This window comes from Myzus persicae, unplaced genomic scaffold, assembly GCF_001856785.1.
Source record: "Myzus persicae strain clone G006 unplaced genomic scaffold, MPER_G0061.0, whole genome shotgun sequence".
In the NCBI taxonomy this organism is placed as follows: domain Eukaryota; kingdom Metazoa; phylum Arthropoda; class Insecta; order Hemiptera; family Aphididae; genus Myzus; species Myzus persicae.
The window spans coordinates 422,861-441,683 of record NW_019103878.1 but is presented as its reverse complement, the minus strand read 5'-3'; the positions used below and the strand labels follow the sequence as shown (position 1 = coordinate 441,683).

General features: G+C 27.9%; 2 protein-coding genes across 3 annotated transcripts; one reads left to right on the top strand and one right to left on the bottom strand.

Annotated features, from left to right (window-relative positions):
- The first annotated feature begins 745 nt into the window (after nt 1-745).
- Nucleotides 746-8,239, top strand: LOC111035808. The gene is made up of 6 exons (XM_022317590.1): nt 746-829; nt 3,098-3,155; nt 3,246-3,319; nt 5,787-5,887; nt 5,950-5,992; nt 7,700-8,239. The coding sequence occupies exons 1-6, from the start codon at nt 746-748 to the stop codon at nt 8,237-8,239; spliced, it is 900 nt and encodes a 299-aa protein (XP_022173282.1).
- A 7,390-nt stretch (nt 8,240-15,629) lies between these two features.
- Nucleotides 15,630-18,624, bottom strand: LOC111035805. Of its 2 annotated transcripts, none has more exons than XM_022317585.1 (5): nt 18,348-18,623; nt 18,069-18,260; nt 17,774-18,009; nt 17,169-17,337; nt 15,630-17,066 (listed from the first exon to the last, which is right to left on the bottom strand). In XM_022317585.1, the coding sequence occupies exons 2-5, from the start codon at nt 18,238-18,240 to the stop codon at nt 16,948-16,950; spliced, it is 696 nt and encodes a 231-aa protein (XP_022173277.1). In that variant the 5' UTR covers nt 18,241-18,260; nt 18,348-18,623; the 3' UTR covers nt 15,630-16,947. The 2 variants fall into 2 exon arrangements, with proteins under 2 accessions (XP_022173277.1, XP_022173278.1); XM_022317586.1 differs by having other exon boundaries at nt 17,050-17,080; nt 18,348-18,624.
- Nucleotides 18,625-18,823: the final 199 nt, after the last annotated feature.

Below are 18,823 nucleotides of genomic sequence, written 5' to 3'. Positions count from 1 at the left end.
TGTAGTAGCTTTTTTTGACATACAGTGAACGGACTTTTGGCGTATCACTGCTTCAGAACTTCAGAATTTTGATCTTCATTGCACCAAATCGTGCACACGCGGATATGGTGCGTGCATTCACGATAAACTATAACTCATAAGTAAAGTCGCTGGTAATAGGCGATACCCAATTTTGTTTATTTTTATCATATTTCCTACTACACCTTGGACATTACACATAATACCTAGAGAAAGCTTGTATTATGTATATTTCCGAGTGTTTTTTGGCATTTTATATAATTCCTAGGTATTTTGTAAAATACACGATTCTCCATATTGCCGGTAATATATATACTTGCAGTGCCTAGAGTAGCGCAAATTTCGTAAATATAACTCCAATGAAGTTTTGACATAGGTATACTGAAAAAATAACTTAATTAACAACCTAACCTTACCTTAAATGTTTAATGGTGTTTATACCTAAATACTTATACTTTAATTTGCCCATTTTCAAATACCTAATTAGTTATTGGTCTTAAAAATTTGAGTTAATCAATTAAAATTACCTTTTCATATACCAATTATTGAGCTCTGTTAGTTTCTCGGTTGATAGACCAAAGTAGACCCTCTAGTCTTTACCCCCCGTTTAACACCGATCTGCCAACAGTCCACGTAGATGCCTAGTAACATATAAACTGTAATTTATAATAAACACATAACATTTGTATTTTGTAAAATATGTATTATTTTACAACAAGAAACCAAAATGAAATTTTTTATTTATAATTTTTTGTGTGTTCCGTCTTTGACTGTAGAATTTGGAGTGGCATGTCTAACAGTAGTGTTTACGGTAAGCAATTCTTAACTTTTAATGTATTATTAGTAAGTTTTTTTTAACGTAGCTTCTATCCGAAAACTGTGTGTTATAGTAATTAGTAGGTATTAATTGAACATAATATTGGAATGATGAATGTATCTATAATTTATAATTATGTCTATTCTATTTAGATCTTAATCATTTTTATGAAATACGTACATTTCTATACTCTGTTCACGTTAAGGAAGAATCTGGGTGGAGGGAAGTGATTTTACTACATGGCAGGCGTAGGTGCCTACATAATTTACTGGATAGTGCCGACAAATGGTTGCTGCTTGAGCGCCTGACAGCCGCCCTACAAACTGGGTCACCACCGCGATTTAATTAGATTGATTTAAAAGTATCATTGCACCAACTACATCCTCTTTCTTAAAGTGGTAACGTCATACTTTAATACCATCTTAAATCGTGGTTGTCACTTAGGTTGCTTTGTAAATAAAACATAAGACTCAATCTTTAGGGACGTAGCTATGGACAGGCCAAGGGTGCAATGAAAAAAAAGGTTCAAACTACAGAATAAAATATACCATATATCTATATACATATTACATATATATAGTATTATTAATAATATATATATTTTATAATATTTTGAGTATGCGCAAAAAAGTTTTACTACTATAGTGAGAGACTAAGCTATTTTATTGTGTTTTGTGTGTACCAATATTTCAATCTACAAGTATTTACAAAATAATATGTAGTGATAATATTACGTAATATTAAATATTACTCCGAGTGCCTGAGTGATTAGATGATATTACTGTTAAAAGCGATAGTGTGTTTTTTTATATTTATAGTTGTTTATTATAATTTATAATACTGCTGCTTATACAACCACCTCAGCACGCACGTCGTTTACCAACATTGTAGTTTTAAAAATCGATTATTATTATTACTTATTAGCTGCATATTAAAATTAGGAAAAATAAAATAAAAGTTAAAATTAGGATTCTAAATTTCTAAATGTATTGTATTTTAAGGACTTCCGTCATATTTATAGTTAGGAAGATACCCACTTCTATTTCAATATTTAGTAATTTTTTATAAGACACAATTAATTATTAAATTGTAGTTCATATATTAATATACGTTCAAAGTTGTAACCTAGTTTTTAATACAGAAAAATTATGTATAAGAATGTTAAGTATGTAATGTATAGTAAACCTTCAAGAAGTCGATAATTACCATTTGTTGGTTTTTATCTATCAAATTTGAATTTAAATAGGTAATGTAAAAACATTTAAATAGTTTGTTTACACATAAAAAAAGTCAATTAGTTAATAATTTAAAATTATCTATATCTTATTTGAAGTTAAATAAAAGAAATAATTTTAGTTTAATCATCTAAATAATTATCTTCGCATCAAGAAGCTTTTTTATTTTATTTATTTTAATCCTACAGATTATGTTTAATTATCAAAGGTCAGATATTTATACTACTCACTAAAGTAATTTGAAGACAATTGGCTTGATAGTGATATCGATAAAAAACATCATTGATTCGTTTTAATATTTAAACATAAATTAAATCAGTCTGAGAAATGTTATTTTCGAAAAAATATTTTATTATATTGAAAAAATAAAAATTTATTCCTTTAATTACATTTAAAGAATTTTTAAATTTTTTTGTATTATATTTGGACACCCATGCATTTCTTGTCTCCGTCTTTCACGTGTACGACGTGTCGACATAGCACATTTTCGTTCACTTGTTTTAATAGTGTGTGTAATACACTTTGATATTAGAGTGAAATTCCTAATAATACACTTTTAGTTGATAACATTATTTGCTTAATAGTCGGCTTTTATTCGTTATTTTAATTTTCAAGCCGGATATCGGCATGGAATAAAAATAATTTTACAAAGGTGGAAATATGTTAGGACATATTTTGCTCTGTCAATCTTATGCTTACAACATAAATAATATTATTTCTCGATTCTTTCGACTTACTACGTTTCATCAGCGAAATTCGATTACCAATAGCTGAATAAGTAAATGCGGTCTATATAATCCTATCTTCAACTTCAGTGATTCTTCTGCTAAATATTCTTTATCGCAGAAAATATATGTATCGTAGACAATGTTAGCAAAGACTAAATTTAATTAGAATAATTAATTATTAATTAATAATTTTTTAATTCCATAAGAATTAAGTACATTACACAAATAAATCATGAATTTGCATTTTTTTTAATCAAAATTAAATTATTTATTAACCTAAAATTAATAAACTATTCTAGATTTTAACGTTATCGATATTTGGGGTGAATGCATCCGAGCTATCAAGTATGTTTTCAGGTTGGTATAAATATATTGTTCTCATATCTATACGTCATAAATATTAGTTTTATATGCAGAACTAATTGTAAATTTTTCTATCTCCTTTAGATAAAATCGTAGTGTTTGTAACTATACTCTTGTTGCTACTAACTTGGCTCATAGCTGTCATAGGAGCTTCTATGGTAAGTTATAATATTGTTGTATCATTTGTTTTAACCACAATACGTATGTATAATAAGAAGACTAGAAAAATGAAAAATAATTTAAATTATAACTACAAAATATAATAAAATGTAGATGGACGTCAATTAAATCAGTTCATACGTTTTCGTTAAATTTTATAAATACCTGCAACCTGCACTTCTAATAAAAAAAGTTACTTCGCCAATGAATGAGCAGAATCATCGAATGAACCTTATTCAATTATAACTATTTAATATAAGTATTAAACTAATATAACTATTAGTATATAGTATTAAACTATATAAGTATTAAACTCACTTTTTGAAAATATATGAATAATTAACAACAATTAAAAATATATCAACTGAGGTAATACGGTGCAATTAAGTTTAGATATTACATCTACAAGAATAATAATAATATTTTTCCCTACAGTTTTTTAATTTTCTCTTCTTGACATTTCTTATAAGTTAAAGGAATCATTGTAAACAACGATCTCAATAATTTAATCCCATATATGGTTTTGAACCAAATGGATAAGTTGTGGTAGACAGTTATAGATGGTACTTTATTCGTAGAATTTGAATTTTGGTTAAGATTTAGAATACCACTAGTTTTTGGCCAAATTTTTACATGTTTGAACTTGGTTAGTTTAGCTATTTTTAAATTTTTAAAAAGTTTATTTTTATGAAAAATTAGTATTGAGTTTTTTTTTTGAAATTGATTTAATCATAGGTATTGTAATTTGTGTAAGGAGGGCTCTCGAAAAAAATATTAAAATAATATAGGTAAGATAAAAATAAAATATTTAGAATGATACAATACTTACGAGAGAAACTGTATACTTTAAATTGTTATGTTTAACAAAAGCAACTAAGCCTAAAGCTAAATAAGTCGGATATACTTATCACCATCATGGGTATTCTTCACTCATCGGATGAGACTTTGCGGATGTGTTCAATTAAAGAAACGATAAATCATGTCTTCAATAAAACGATTTTGAGCGGAGTTTCAGTTTTTGTAAGACAATTTACTGAAAAATTATTAAGTTTATTAATATTACAAAAATAATTATTTTTTCATCCGTCAGTTTTATATCCCACTAATTTCTATTATCCGAGGACAGGAAAACATGAAAGGAAAAAATAATTGTTAGAAAAGAAAATTCCCAAAAAATTGGATGAAACTTTTTTTTAACATTTTCATAATTTTCTCTTACCAAAACATTTTCCATATTAAAGTCTATCTATATTTAAACTTCCATACAGTTTAGATTAAAAAAAAATCAAATTTTTCAAATTTTTCCCATATCTTAGAAAAAAAATTTAGAGAATTTCGAAATATTACCTCTTAAATATACCATTCAGAGGAAAATTTTGATTAAAAAATTGGCTGGTCGAAAATTTTGGACTAGTATTTCTGTTCAAAAATGTGTTCACATGAAAAAAAAATAAAAAGTAAACATCATTGTTAAACACTAGCTCCTTCATTCCATCTAAAATCTAAAATCCACAACTTTCCAGGTTATTTTATACATATAATTAGTTAGTATTAGTCAGTTATATATAAGTATATATACGTTTATAAAATACTCTGCCAACTTTTCAGTTAAGTTTAAATTAATATTAATTTTGATAACTAAAATAAAAAAAGTATATTTTTAAAAAATAAACTCTCATTCAAAACTATTTTGTTTTTTAAATATTTATTTTATCAACCATTATTTAACAAAAGAGCTACTTACTGTTCACAGGAGCAATTTGAAATATTTTACATAACAAAACTGAACACGAGTCGGGTAATACAGCTTTTTTTATAGTATTATTTATACCCAGGTATCCTAAGTAAAGACGTAAAGTATACTTTAATTATTTTTAATTTTGTTGGTGTATCGTTTTTCTAGAAGATACATAATTACATGTTACAATAGTGATAACCAGTAAGTAAGTACCTAGGCACCTAATATTAACTTTTTATAACAATTTTTTTAATAAATAAACATAGGTACCCACCTTCAACCTACTAGTATATTCATTGTAATTTGGCTATTCAATATAATAATTAGTGTTCGTTTGTTATCAATTTCAGTACCTATATTAAATTAAATAAAAAAATTATAATATATTCATAATTATTACCTATATAATTTTATTATGTATTCAGAATATCTATTAAGATTTAATTAATTTAAGGTAAACCGTTAAATTGTAATTGTAATGATTTTTTTGATATTACAGACTCAATGTGTTAACTGTCCATTCATTGGTGAATTTCACCTACCAAATTATTAAAACCTTGAACAACTTTTATTATATACACACAATTCTATTATATTGCTATAATAATAGTGAAAAGGTTGATAGGTTTAATACGAAAACTTATTTGTATTGGTAGGTATATAGACAATGCCATGTTACTTTTATTTTTAGCCTATAACTAAAATCTGTACTCAATATGTTATTATAGAGATCAAGAAAATTGATAACTTTTACAATTATTCTTTGGACTATCTTCATTATTATGTGGCTAGGGTTATCGTTATTCTTCAGAGTAATCAAGAAAAACACGTAAGATATTAATACACTCAAATAATCGTCGCAAAATTAATAACTGTTAAAATATTATTCAGCCAGTTCTGTTTAGCGAAAAAATGTGCTCCGTCTATGTGGCTTGTTGGAGGAGTAAGTAAAGTACAAAAGTATTGTACCATTAGGTAACTGTATTTACTGCACTACTCTATAATATATTATTATTTATTATTTATTAATTATATATTAAATATGTTTAAACATTTTATAATTTATGATCACAATACACTCTGCAATTATTAATGATTTCGTTATTTTATAAATTAAAATGATAAGGTATATAACTTTTAGGATAATAACCCCGTTTAAGCTTTACATTTTCAATTAAAAATAATTCTAGAATATAGGTACGCTTGGTAAGAAAATATAGAAACACTTCATCAATAAAACGTGTACAGGCTACAAATGAATAATTCCATTATTAAGCCATATTTTTTTTTACAATAACAACGGAATATGTTATAATATGTCTTACTTACATAGTTACATCAATATAATAATAATTGTATGTACAAATTATAATATTAATATTTAGTTCTAGAAAAATATTTTTAACACAAATATATGTTTTTGGGCTGGATATACGTTTTTTGTTTCTGGTCGATTTTCGTTGTTATGGTTAGGTACTTATTAACAAAAACTATTTAATATGAATTATGATTCTTAAATTAACTTTGTGGAGGAAAAATATTGAGTAACGTGCTGTAATAGTTTTTCGTCTCTTTTTGAATTAAGTAGGAGAAAGCGGGATATTATCGTATGTGAGGCTATGATAAGGTTGTATGAAAATGCGCCTAGATAAAAAAAATGATTTTTATTTATTTATTCAAGACTTTATGTTTATTGTTGTCGATAACTATTAACCTCATTTATAATAAATTCCCTCTCAAATTCCTATTATAACAAAATATGTATTATCACTATTTTTTTTCATGTATCATATTAAAAATGTTTTTACTTAATTTTGTTTGATGTCAAAAAAATGTGTCAAATCACGAATAAGGAAGCACAGATTATATAATAATATAATTTTGAGAAATATTGTTTATACTTTTTTCTTAATTACTGTTAGGTACTTTTAAACCATCTAGTGGCAAAACCGTCCAACATCTTTATATGGTGAAATCAGAATTGGAAATAAGCTTAAAACTTATTGGAATCTGAAGTATACCAAAACACTATTTGGTATTATGGGGAATATCGCCCCTTTAGGATCAGGGGTAGGTTACGTCACTCGTTGTTCTTTAATTTTTGTCCATGCCGTTGTATTGAAGGTATAGTTTAGATATGAACATGTCCAACTCTCTTTCCTTCTCTAGACCTTGAAATGATCCCCCTACTTCGCTAGACACCTACAGGGCAAAACCGTGTGTTTTAAGTATTATTAAGTTCATGTTTAGATTTTACAAAAAAATATTTAAATATCATAGAAGCTGACAACATTTGTAATATAGTTAAGGAATCCAATTTAAAATTCTGAAAATGTTATATTATGTTCTACAATGTTTAGAAGTTAATAGTAGGGTTCTGTCTCGCCTTCTTAACAGTTTTGCGAAAAATATTTTGCGACGACTATATTAATTACCTATTAATACTTGGGTGTTGTAGACATAAAACCACGTAGGTACTAATAAAATTTGTACTTAGGTACCTATTATAATAACAAAGTAATTTCAAAACATCTATTTTTGAAGTTGTTTGGCGAATCAAATTAATTTACTATACTAAAACGTTGAAGAATATTATGTTATATTATTCGAGCATTTTAAACAATTTTAAAATAATTTGGAGGGCGGAAAAGGCGGCGGCGAAGATGGAGGAGACGGAGAAGATAAAGGCGATGACGATGGCGGAGACGATAGAAGAAGACTACGGTGGAAAAATGACTCGCCGGAAATAACTGATAAGACCTTTCACCCGACGAAGGCGAACGTAATGCCGACCTCCTATGCTGCTACTCTTGATGCTGATACCGTCGTGTCAAATCAAAGGAGTATGATGATTGGTGTCAACAACGGATGTGGTCATCAACGGATAACGACCGAAAACCCGCCGAGCGATTTAATAACGCGCGTCATGGAGTACCGGAAAAATATGTCTTTGTATCGTCAATTTGCGGAGGCAGCGATACAACGGCACAAGAAAAAAGGGAGAAAAAAGGGTTTAGATGATGACGATGAGAAGGAGAAGGACAGTGATGATGGCGACTCGGATACAGAAGCTAGTAGTCCTCCAATAATAGACTTGTTGTTATTGGCAGTTTTTTTACGTAAGATTCCACAATTGTTTTCTGCCAACCATTTTCAGTCATCAAACTGCAGACTGCAGTGATGATGGCAATACGATGAGTATTAATGGGTGATGTACATGTAGATTATAGGACGACCCAGTTTATTTTTATCTTTCTACTTTCTATGTTAGTTATCTTACAGGTAGTTCAATGAGTTATCAGAAATATATGGTGCGCCACCAGCTGTATGTGGTGCAACTTGAAAATTTTGTAATTGGGGGAGGAAGGTAAATTTTAAAATGATTACTTTTTGATTCCTCTCCCCGAATATGCCTTTTGATAATCTTCAGTTAACGATTTATGTCGTATACCAAAAACAAATTTCCAAAAGAAAAAGTGGGTTTCCTCCGAAAAAACAACAATTTGACAAAATTATAATAATTACAAATTATTTACAAAATGTTGTAAAATGTACGCACCCTTGAAAATATATGCAATCAAAAAGTCCCGACAAAAATAATGGAATAACATAGTGCCATTCTTTAAATATTTAGTACATATAACTCGTTTGTAAATGCAGCCGTTGATTCTGCGGGTTGTGAGCATAATACTAACGTCAGGAGTTTAATTTTCGAACAAGTTTTTGAGTTATTAATTTATAATAGTACCTATAGTAGCACACGTGGTAGGAAGTTTTTACAACAACGATGGAGTTGTCACCTACTAATTACTATATAATGCAAAACTGTCACTGGTCACTGACGCCTGATACTCTGTACATTATACATTTATACCCATAGGTACTCACTAAATTACAAATATTAGTTTTTTTAATTTTCAATTTGATAAAATTTTTTGACATTTTCTATAGAAGTAAATTTTAACTTTTGACTTAAAGCTGGTGTTTACGAAAAAAAAAGTGGTGAATTCACTCGTCGATTGAGAGGGGTACCAACTACTAATGCTCCATAACATATCTTAAGGCACCAGCGTATGGTTATCGTTCGATTCACAAGGTTAAATAATGATCATATTCATTTACATAATGTTAATAATTTAATATCACATACACTATTTTGGTGTAAGGATTACACTTAACACTCTCAGATTTGAAATTAGCATCATAGTTTATTCATGTTATTTAACTCTAACTTTTTCTTATATTTTATACGCCAATAGATTAATATATGAACTCCGTGAACATCACCAATTGCAAGTTAAAAACATTGGAAAAAACTGGTTTTAGAAGGCGAACTGGTTATGTTCTTAACGTGTGTGGAGTATGGGTTCCTAACAGTATTACTATACTATATTTATTTATTAAACATATGTAAGATTGTTTAATGGGGGGGGGGGGCGAAGTTAGTCATAGTGTAATCCATGATCATAACATTCATAACTCATAAGAGTATAAAGCGCCATACCTAAAGTTCAGTGAACTCATTTTTTTTTTTATTACATTTTTGCTCCTTCATATTTTACTGTTTTTGTTGCAGTTTTGTACTTGTATGCGTTAAACGTACTAGTTTCCTATCACAGCGAATTGAAACTTATGTCAATTTGTAATTGTGATGATAATTTGAGACCTGGAACCAAGGCGCCGTGAAACAATACAGTACAATACTCATTACGCATTGTATATATACCTACATTAATATAGAAGGTGGCTGCAATAACTGAAGGCTTGCCAGCTTAATTTGAAAATGATTTTATTTGAGTGACTTTCATTATTTAGGTTTTAGTAAGTTTAAATAAAAAAATAAAAAAATAATCGGTTTGATTTATTCTTATAAGTATTAATATTATAGTGGTTATGAGGTAGACAGGGGTGTTATGGTACGTTAGGTTACCATTCAGCCGATTTTCGATTTTCGGCTTATACGGTGTACCCAATGTAAATTATCATTTTACGGGTTTACGCTCATCAAATAACTCGAAAACCATTGAAAACTTATTTAATAGTTCATAGGAAAAAATTGTTATGATGTTTTAATGGATTATTATCTATTAAAGGTAAAGTCGGGTTCTCAAGGTGTATGGCTCGGCGAACTTGACGCAACGCGGTTGTTGTACCTAGCCTACTTAATATGCTTGACATCTCATGAGCCACAGCCACACGACAGTATTTTATGTCTTACGTATTTTATGTTTGCATCTCGGTAACCACTGAAGCTATTAAATGTTAATCTGGCACTGGCCAATTGAATGGTTGATTATTAAAAACAATGTATTTATAAATTATTGTAATTGTAATAATGGGTATTTTCCATCTGGAATTTTGCTATGCGTTTGCAGCATATCGTTTGACAATAAGGACCGACTGCTCGTTGGTTGTATCAAAGTAAGTTAAAAAAACATTTAACATTTTCCAAAATTTAAGTATTAAACTTTTAAGATACTACAAATGTGTAAAATATATAACCCGTACAGTGTATCTTGACCACTAGTGTTCGTTTTAATTTTTATATTCTAAGAATTAGACTTATTACTCACTCCTAAGTCCTACTTTACTTACATTTTAAAAACTGAGTGTCGTATACCCACTTTTCAATGGTATACCTCTAGAGACGTTTGAGGCGCCAAAAGACCATAAATGAACCAGTTACAGATTAGATTGAAAGAATACAATAACGTAAGATTACCTTCATCGTTCAAACCTTAAATCCTCAACGAGCATAAATTAATCGGTTACAGATTAGATTCAAGGAGTACGGCAAATTGCGACTACTCAAAATAAAACATATACAATTTTTGGGTCGGAAACACTTTTATTCTTTAAAACAAAATAAACAAATGGTTGTCCGTACAGTGATCGTCACCTCATCCGTGTGAACGTCGATGGCACTCTCTCGACAACACACCCAGCGACGACGGGGACTCCTCCTTTCCTGCCCGTGGGGTCTTCTTATATCTATGTAATTTTGTCACCTCAGCCCATTTGGCTTCACAGGCTTGACCTATCCTAAAATCTTAATTGCTAAAAATATTCCCACCTAAGTAAAATAATTATAAGGACGACTGTCTACAATATACGACACTGAGTGGTCATTATTTTGTGGTAACATTATTGGCAATAGCTTGCAATAATTACACTCATGTAGTTTGTTAATGTATAAACACTTATATTACCTATTTATTCATTTGTATTATTTAAATTAAGATGAGTTGCCATACACGAAAACGAAAATCACCCCAAAAATGTTACAATGGCTTTTCTACTACGATTCTAAAGGTTCTTCCCTTGATAAGAAATAATTAAAATGTTTTTTTTTATTAAGAATTCGATGATAAAAAAATTTAAAATCCTAAGCCAGTTTTTTTTAGTTTTTTTGAGCGTAGCAATAAAAAATTGTTTAGGGTATATACCTACATATTTTATTAGTGCGTATATCAATAAATGTATTTACCAATACAATACTGGAGGTAGATATAAGTGTATAACTATATACCTAATAATAAGTATAATAAAATAAACATCGAGGAAAACAAAAAAAATAATAATTTAGTACCTTAACAATAATATAAATACGAAGTCGGACAAGAAGCTCTGAACTCTGAAGTACTGTTAGCTGGCGGTAAAATAACTAGACACTTCTTAGACATTAATTTAACGAGTTTATTCTTTATTCAGCACTAAAAATTAATGGTTCGGTGGTTACCTAAGTTAAAAGTAGATCTTACCGTCTTGAACACTGTCTCAAATACACTGGGGGCAAGTGGACAGTGGACACACGGCCCATCGCTTACAAGTTACAGTAGGCACTTATAGTTACAGTGTAGTAGGTACTTAAGTAAGGTAGCTAAGGAATAATGAACGTGTTCATTTTGAATACAACGATTAATCATTGCGACATTGCATATTGTATCTATATGAAACAACTATTCTGAGCGGAGACGGTGTGTTAGTCTATATTACATTATTACTAAGTAATAGTGTATTATTTTATATTTTTTTGATATCATTGTTATAGGTACTAAAGACATTTTACTATTAGTAATGCGGTTACAGATGTTACAGTAGATTGCATTATTCTTTGCCGAAAACATTCAATTCGAAAATGTTATTGCATTGTGTTTATAAAATATAATAATACTGCAAAAGTTTCAAGTACCCACGAATAATATTTTTAAATTAGAAAAAAATTACTCAACTTGTTATTCTTTATTTAAATATCTAATTTCGTTCAAATTTGAACTAAAATCTATAAAAAAACTGTGTTAATATATTTTTAGATTTTTTGGTTAAAGAATAAACTATTTATGAGTAGTACTAACTATTATTGAAAACTTCTGCGACTTTTCAATTTTGACCCCTTAAAATAACAACTAGTTACTAGATTCACTTTTCCTTCAAAAAAGATACTGAAGTTGAAAATCGAAGTATTATTTCGACTATACCCATGTATTATGCATACAGACACAAATAAAAAAAATAAAAACAACACATCATTGTAAAATTAATACATTCATCGCTTCCTTCAGAATCTAAAATTAATATTAACATAATTACCTATAACTATACCTATAAGTATTCAAATTTACAATATACTATAAGTCTATAAGGGTTTTATATTTTGAAGAGGTATTACACATTTATACCTGAATAATTTCACATTTTTACATATAACTAAAAAATAAATTTACCTATTCTGGATACAATAGTATAATATTATATAATAGGTTATATTGGGCATTGGCATTATTTTATTACGTTCCGTTACTTTTTTATTCTAAAGTTCTGCATTATAAATAAAGTTACTTTTTGAAAAATGAATTAAAAATGTATTCCAAAACAACTAATTAGTAATAATGTTATATTTCTCTTTCGTAGCTGTATGCACAAACATTAATGTGAATAAAACGGTATTCTGAGTCTACTACTGCCATTATTCATTAGCATAATAGAGAATTTTTTTTTTAGTTAAAAATAAATGGGTCCAGAACTTGTAGGATTTACAAATCTTATAATATGCTTCCCATCGACTTCTAACAGTTTGGAAACTCAGTGTGTAAATAACACATATTTTCAATGCTTATCTACTGTTCATCGTTTGGTATTTCGGTTGAGGATTGCCCAACTGCATAGACGCAACTAGCGAATTTTTTCCGGGAGGGCTAAAATGATATCAGCAACACAGACCTTGATACTTGATATTTTAAACTAAAATATGATTAAAAAACTATGGGATTAAGGCATTAAGCCCCACAAGCTCTCCTAATCGGGCCTATGTCCAAATAATTCTCTTTTATATTAGGTACCACTAATTGTGGCCCAATCCTAAGACAATTCTTGTTTTGCGCAACAAAATTAAGACCTACTAACAAAAATCTGAAACACAGTCGTTATAAATTTTAATAACAATTCATATTCAATATAAATTACATTAATATTATATTATTATAAGCTGAGGCCGAGTATATACGAAAAAAAGAAAATGAACATTAATAAAAAATTTCACGAGTCAAAGTATTTTGAAAATTTGATGGTGTATATTAAATGTGAATGCAAATATTCAGTAAAAACGTCATGCATTAATAGTTATGTTTTTTAGAGTTACACATAAGACCATAATCGATTTTTCAAAAACTGGTTTTGCGTAAAAATTCCCGTTTTTCCTTAAATTGTTGTTTGTTTTTCCTGTCGCTTTTGAAAACTGTTAGAAATTTAAAATTTTGATCTCTCGAATACACCAACTGGATTCACTTTCCTTCTAGAAAATTTGTTGTTGAAGAAAATCAAAGAACTTTTACTGCTACCAAACCGTGTGATGACAGACACAAAAATAAAAAAATATAAAAACACACATCATTGTGAAATCAATACATTCATTGCTTCAATCAGAATCTGAAATTGGTTAAAAAGTCAATAGATTCACTATTCTATATAGTGATATAGACATAAAATACATATTTTATCATAAGTAACTCTGAAGCTATATAGGTAAAGTTAAAAGAAAATAATTACAAATACCTAATAATATAGCATAATAGTGGGTAGGTAATGGGTATCTTCTTTTCAAAGCTGTATATTATTGATTACTCATTTGCAATTAAATTAATGTAACAGCTTTATTAATGGTAATGACAATAGCAGATTTAAGTGGGGCCCCTATGCCCAATCAGATGTTTGCACATGGTATCAAAAATCCCAGGATAAAAATCTACAGTGGCATTATATTGGTGATTAACTAAGTATAAATAATTTATTTTACAAATTATATAATATTAAAAATAAAATAAATATTGTATACTATTTATATGAATATATTATTTACATTTTAATTTATATACTATTATTATTTATTATTATTATCATTATTATTATAATAAGCTTCGGTAAAGTGGCATAAGATTTTTTTATATATATAATATAGGGTAGGTACCTATTATTATAAAACAATTTTTAACATAATATATAACATTTATTTATTATTTTTATTGTTATTACAACCATTAACCCTAGATATCGTGGCTGACTAGGTAATATACATTAGTACGTAAGATTATACTACCATCACATAAATCATTTACATTTTAATTTATACACAATTTTTAGTTATTATTATTGTAACTATACGCTAAATATTGCTGTTGAGTTGCAAAAACCTAGAGCGCATACGACAAAATAGCCAAAAATCCTTTCTACATTTGTAAAAATTAACTTTTAAACATTAAGAAATTTTAAATGTTAATTATATTTAACTAAAAAAATGTATTTAAAAGTAAAAAAAATTTGATTTCATGTAACTTTGAGATGAATTTGGTTGTTTTTTTTATTAACTTATCGGATAACTAGGTTAGTCAATGCAAGGTTTAATATTGATGTACAAACTGTTTATAAGGAGTTAAATTATTCAATATAAGCAATTTTCTAGGTTGTGTAAATGTGTAAGTAATAACTAACAAGTAGGAATTCATTAGTACTCGTGAATACTGCAACAACTTAAAAATATGCACAGTACAAGATTTGTCATAATGCAATTGTACATACAATTTAAATAGTTTATAGAAAATCTAATTGTTGTGACTATTGAAGTAGAAAACATCTATGGAAGTCGTCAAAATAAAATTGGTATGATCAGCAAGCAAAAGGGTGAATTCCCTGGTATAATATTATCATAGCAATCATGTTGTATTTTAATAGTGGCTGAAGTATACTTACAACTTAAGTCATATAATAATATATATTTGACTTGTTTTGAAATAATAATGTAATACAATAAATAAAGCCTGGATTTTTATGCAAACATTTTTGTTAAATATTCACTTAAAATTTCAAAAACATTTTCATTGCAAGTTAAAAAAATTACAAAACATGTCATGCAGAAATAAAATACAATTTATACATCAGTATTATTCCTGGAAAATGAAATACCAATTTTGGAACATAAATCATAATTTGAAATTTCTGCGATTGTCACTTTACATAAAAGATTTATTTTAGAAAATGCATTTTGTAAAACGAGCGAAAAATAATAAAAATTCATCAACTTTTTATAAAAAATGTAAATTTTATTCAAATTATTTTATAGAAATATGTAATTTACAGTCATTAATACTCGAATATGCAAAAATAAAATGTAACCAATCTACACAATATAAGATTTGAGCATTTTGAATCAAAATAATTCTATGTGAATTGTTGAAGAATACATGGATTTGAATAAAAACCGGTCCTTAATAATCATAAAAAAAATATTCACAATATTAAAGCAGACTTAAGAGGGTACTACAATCATAAGTAATTTGTGTACAATATTGTATATTATCACAAAAAAGGAACACTTGGTCAAACTATGTTTAAAATAGGAAAGTAAAAAAAAAAACGGATCTGTAAGCACTATACAGATGTGATATCATAAATAAATACTAAATAAATTGAATTAAAATACACATATTTTTATTTTGTTTCAATAATTAATTTACCTGGCGAGAAATTATATATTTCATGCAATGTGGCAAACAAAATAACACAAGCAAAATATACAAAAAGCATTAGAAGTTCATCTTAATTTAAAATATTTTAATGGACATTTATACTCAAAATAATTTCTCACCACCAAGTAAATACATTTTTGAAACAAAATAAGTGTATTTTAATTTTATTTACTTAGCATTCATTTATGATATTACATCTTTATAGTGCGTAAAGATATGTTTTTTACATGTAGTTTGATGAAGTGTTTTGTTGTGATATCACCAATTTTTTACATCAATCATTTTTGTTTCAATTTTTCTTGGGAAACTCCTGCTTTGAGATACATTGTCGTGCCACCGCTATATTTTTGTTACTTAGCTTGTTCTATCGCTGGATACATTATTTATTAAAATACATTTTAATAGTAATAATCACTACTTCATTAGCACACATACATAATGAATTAATATATTATATTCTTTTTCAATAAAATTAAGTTAATAAAATAAGAGATGAGTCAATAATTTTAGCTTAGAAACGGTTTTATTACAAGACAACTTATATTTCTTAGCAGGCAGTTTTTCATACTAAAGGTTCATTAAAACATGTTTTAAATAAATAGAGGTACATGTTATGTCTTAAGTGTCTATACATATTTTTTTAATAAATAATTAACAAAAATTAAAGTTACCTAATATATGGAAGCAAACAAAGCCTGTTGCAGACACATAATGATAGTTTTGATGTACCAACACTAATGACAGCATTAGTAAATTAATCCAAAAATTTAATTTAAAACTTATCGTAATTCCTAAAATTAATTTATATGCCAAATATTTAGAAAAATATATATAACTTAAAAATAATAAAATAGTATTTAGTTGTACAAGTTTAGAAATCATTAATTTTTTTTAATTGATGACGGCGCTGTTTAGCATATCTGATCCATTCCTTGATGTACAAATCAACAGTTGGCTTTGCAGCATTTTTGAATTTTTTTTTTGATATATCTAAATAAATAATACTTAACAATACATAAACTTATAAAGAGCATTTTTTTCAATATTTGAATAAGAAGGATATTTCTTATCACAAAGTACAAAGGTACATACCAAAAATAAGTTTGATGGTTTTTAAATGTTCAATTTGAAAATTTCCTCGAAATCCACGCCAAGAAAATTTGCCTGCTAAACAATACGTAAACAATGTACGTAACATTGTTCTAACAAAGTTTTTTAATTGCATAGTATGGCCAGCATCTACAGGAGTGATGTATGAAACCTGTGAACAATAAACATTTTAAAATAAAATTAATGTAATATAAAATACATTAAGATCTAATATAATATGTAAAATAATATTAGCTTAGTTATAAATCATTTTTATCATATTTTTTTTCTTTACGTCTTGGTAGGTTTTAATCAAATGGAAAACTTTTTTAGTTCCTTCTAAATTGACCACTAACAATTGATACAAATGCTGTGATCATTTAAGGAAAAACAAATCGAAGTACCTTTATTTTTAATTCATTGGTTGATTATTAAAAACACAGTACCTATTATAAATTACTACTCTAAAACAGTGTCAGATGGAAAAAATATCAAATAGCTTGTACAGTTGTAATGCTCTGCGCCGCCTTTAGCCAACATTTTGTGTATTGCTATGCAACAACTATATTATACAAATAATAATATAAATAAATGATAAAAGAACTTACAAACTTTTGAGTAAAATCTGAACTATCATCTGCTAGCCTTGATTCAAGTTCAATGACATCTTTTAATTCTTTTAATGGAAACATTAATAAAAAATGGTCATAGTCCAATGTTGATGATGGCACTATTTCAGATTCTACATCATTAAATTTTTGTGCTAAAAAGTTCAAGTTTGAATTTATTCTTTTCATACATTTCCAAATACTGTAAGCGAATAAATCAAAGTTTTCTTTTGAATCTAAAAAATAATAATCAAAAATTAACAAATAATAAATTTGATGCATGCATTTTATTTACCTTGATCAGTGGTATCTTCAGGTGAAATATTACGGGAATCCTCATCACCAAATTCGCTTGGAGATTTTTTACAAACTATCATTTTTTTACTATCTATACAACTATCCATACGGCTATCATTACAACTATCCATACGGCTATCGTTACAACTATTCATACTACTGGAAGACATACCGAACAAAAAAAATATACCTATAGAAAAAGTAAATATACGCACCGTTAAAATCACGTTATTGTAAGGAATAATTGGCAAGCAACACGATTTAATGATGCACTTACTATAATAATGGTGCTGTGAGAATGAAATCAATAGAATGCCCAGATCGTCAGCGTTTTGTACAATGTTAATTCGACTGTTTCGGTACTACTGACTGTCATCCACATATTTCAGATGGTGAGAGCTGCGGATTCCTTAAACGGTTCAGAGTCGCTGTTGTATACACATTTGATTGAGAGAATGGCAACAATAAAATGCGTTGCTTGGAAAACGTGCGAATCGGTTGCTGATAGTAGTGACAAACAAACAAAAAACACTGGCGGCAAACATTATTGTGAGGCTGATAGTGTTGTGGCAAGACGTCTTTACTGATAACGGTTCTGTAAACGTTCTCGATCAGCGTGTTCGGAACAAAGTGATAAACAAAGAACCGCAGTGGTTTTCATCGTTTTGGCGGTAAAATTATTTCGTTATCACCGTTATTTATCCATCGTTATTATCACGACTGTAATACATTATTATTATCATTATTACGCTA

Coding starts and splice junctions, on each gene's coding strand:
- LOC111035805 (XM_022317585.1), bottom strand. CDS start 18,240: ATGTCTTCCAGTAGTATGAATAGTTGTAACGATAGCCGTATGGATAGT. Junction 18,010..18,068: donor TGAAGATACCACTGATCAAG/GTAAATAAAATG, acceptor ATTATTTTTTAG/ATTCAAAAGAAAACTTTGAT. Junction 17,338..17,773: donor CAGATTTTACTCAAAAGTTT/GTAAGTTCTTTT, acceptor TATTGTTCACAG/GTTTCATACATCACTCCTGT.
- LOC111035808 (XM_022317590.1), top strand. CDS start 746: ATGAAATTTTTTATTTATAATTTTTTGTGTGTTCCGTCTTTGACTGTA. Junction 3,320..5,786: donor CTGTCATAGGAGCTTCTATG/GTAAGTTATAAT, acceptor ATGTTATTATAG/AGATCAAGAAAATTGATAAC. Junction 5,993..7,699: donor GTGCTCCGTCTATGTGGCTT/GTTGGAGGAGTA, acceptor AATAATTTGGAG/GGCGGAAAAGGCGGCGGCGA.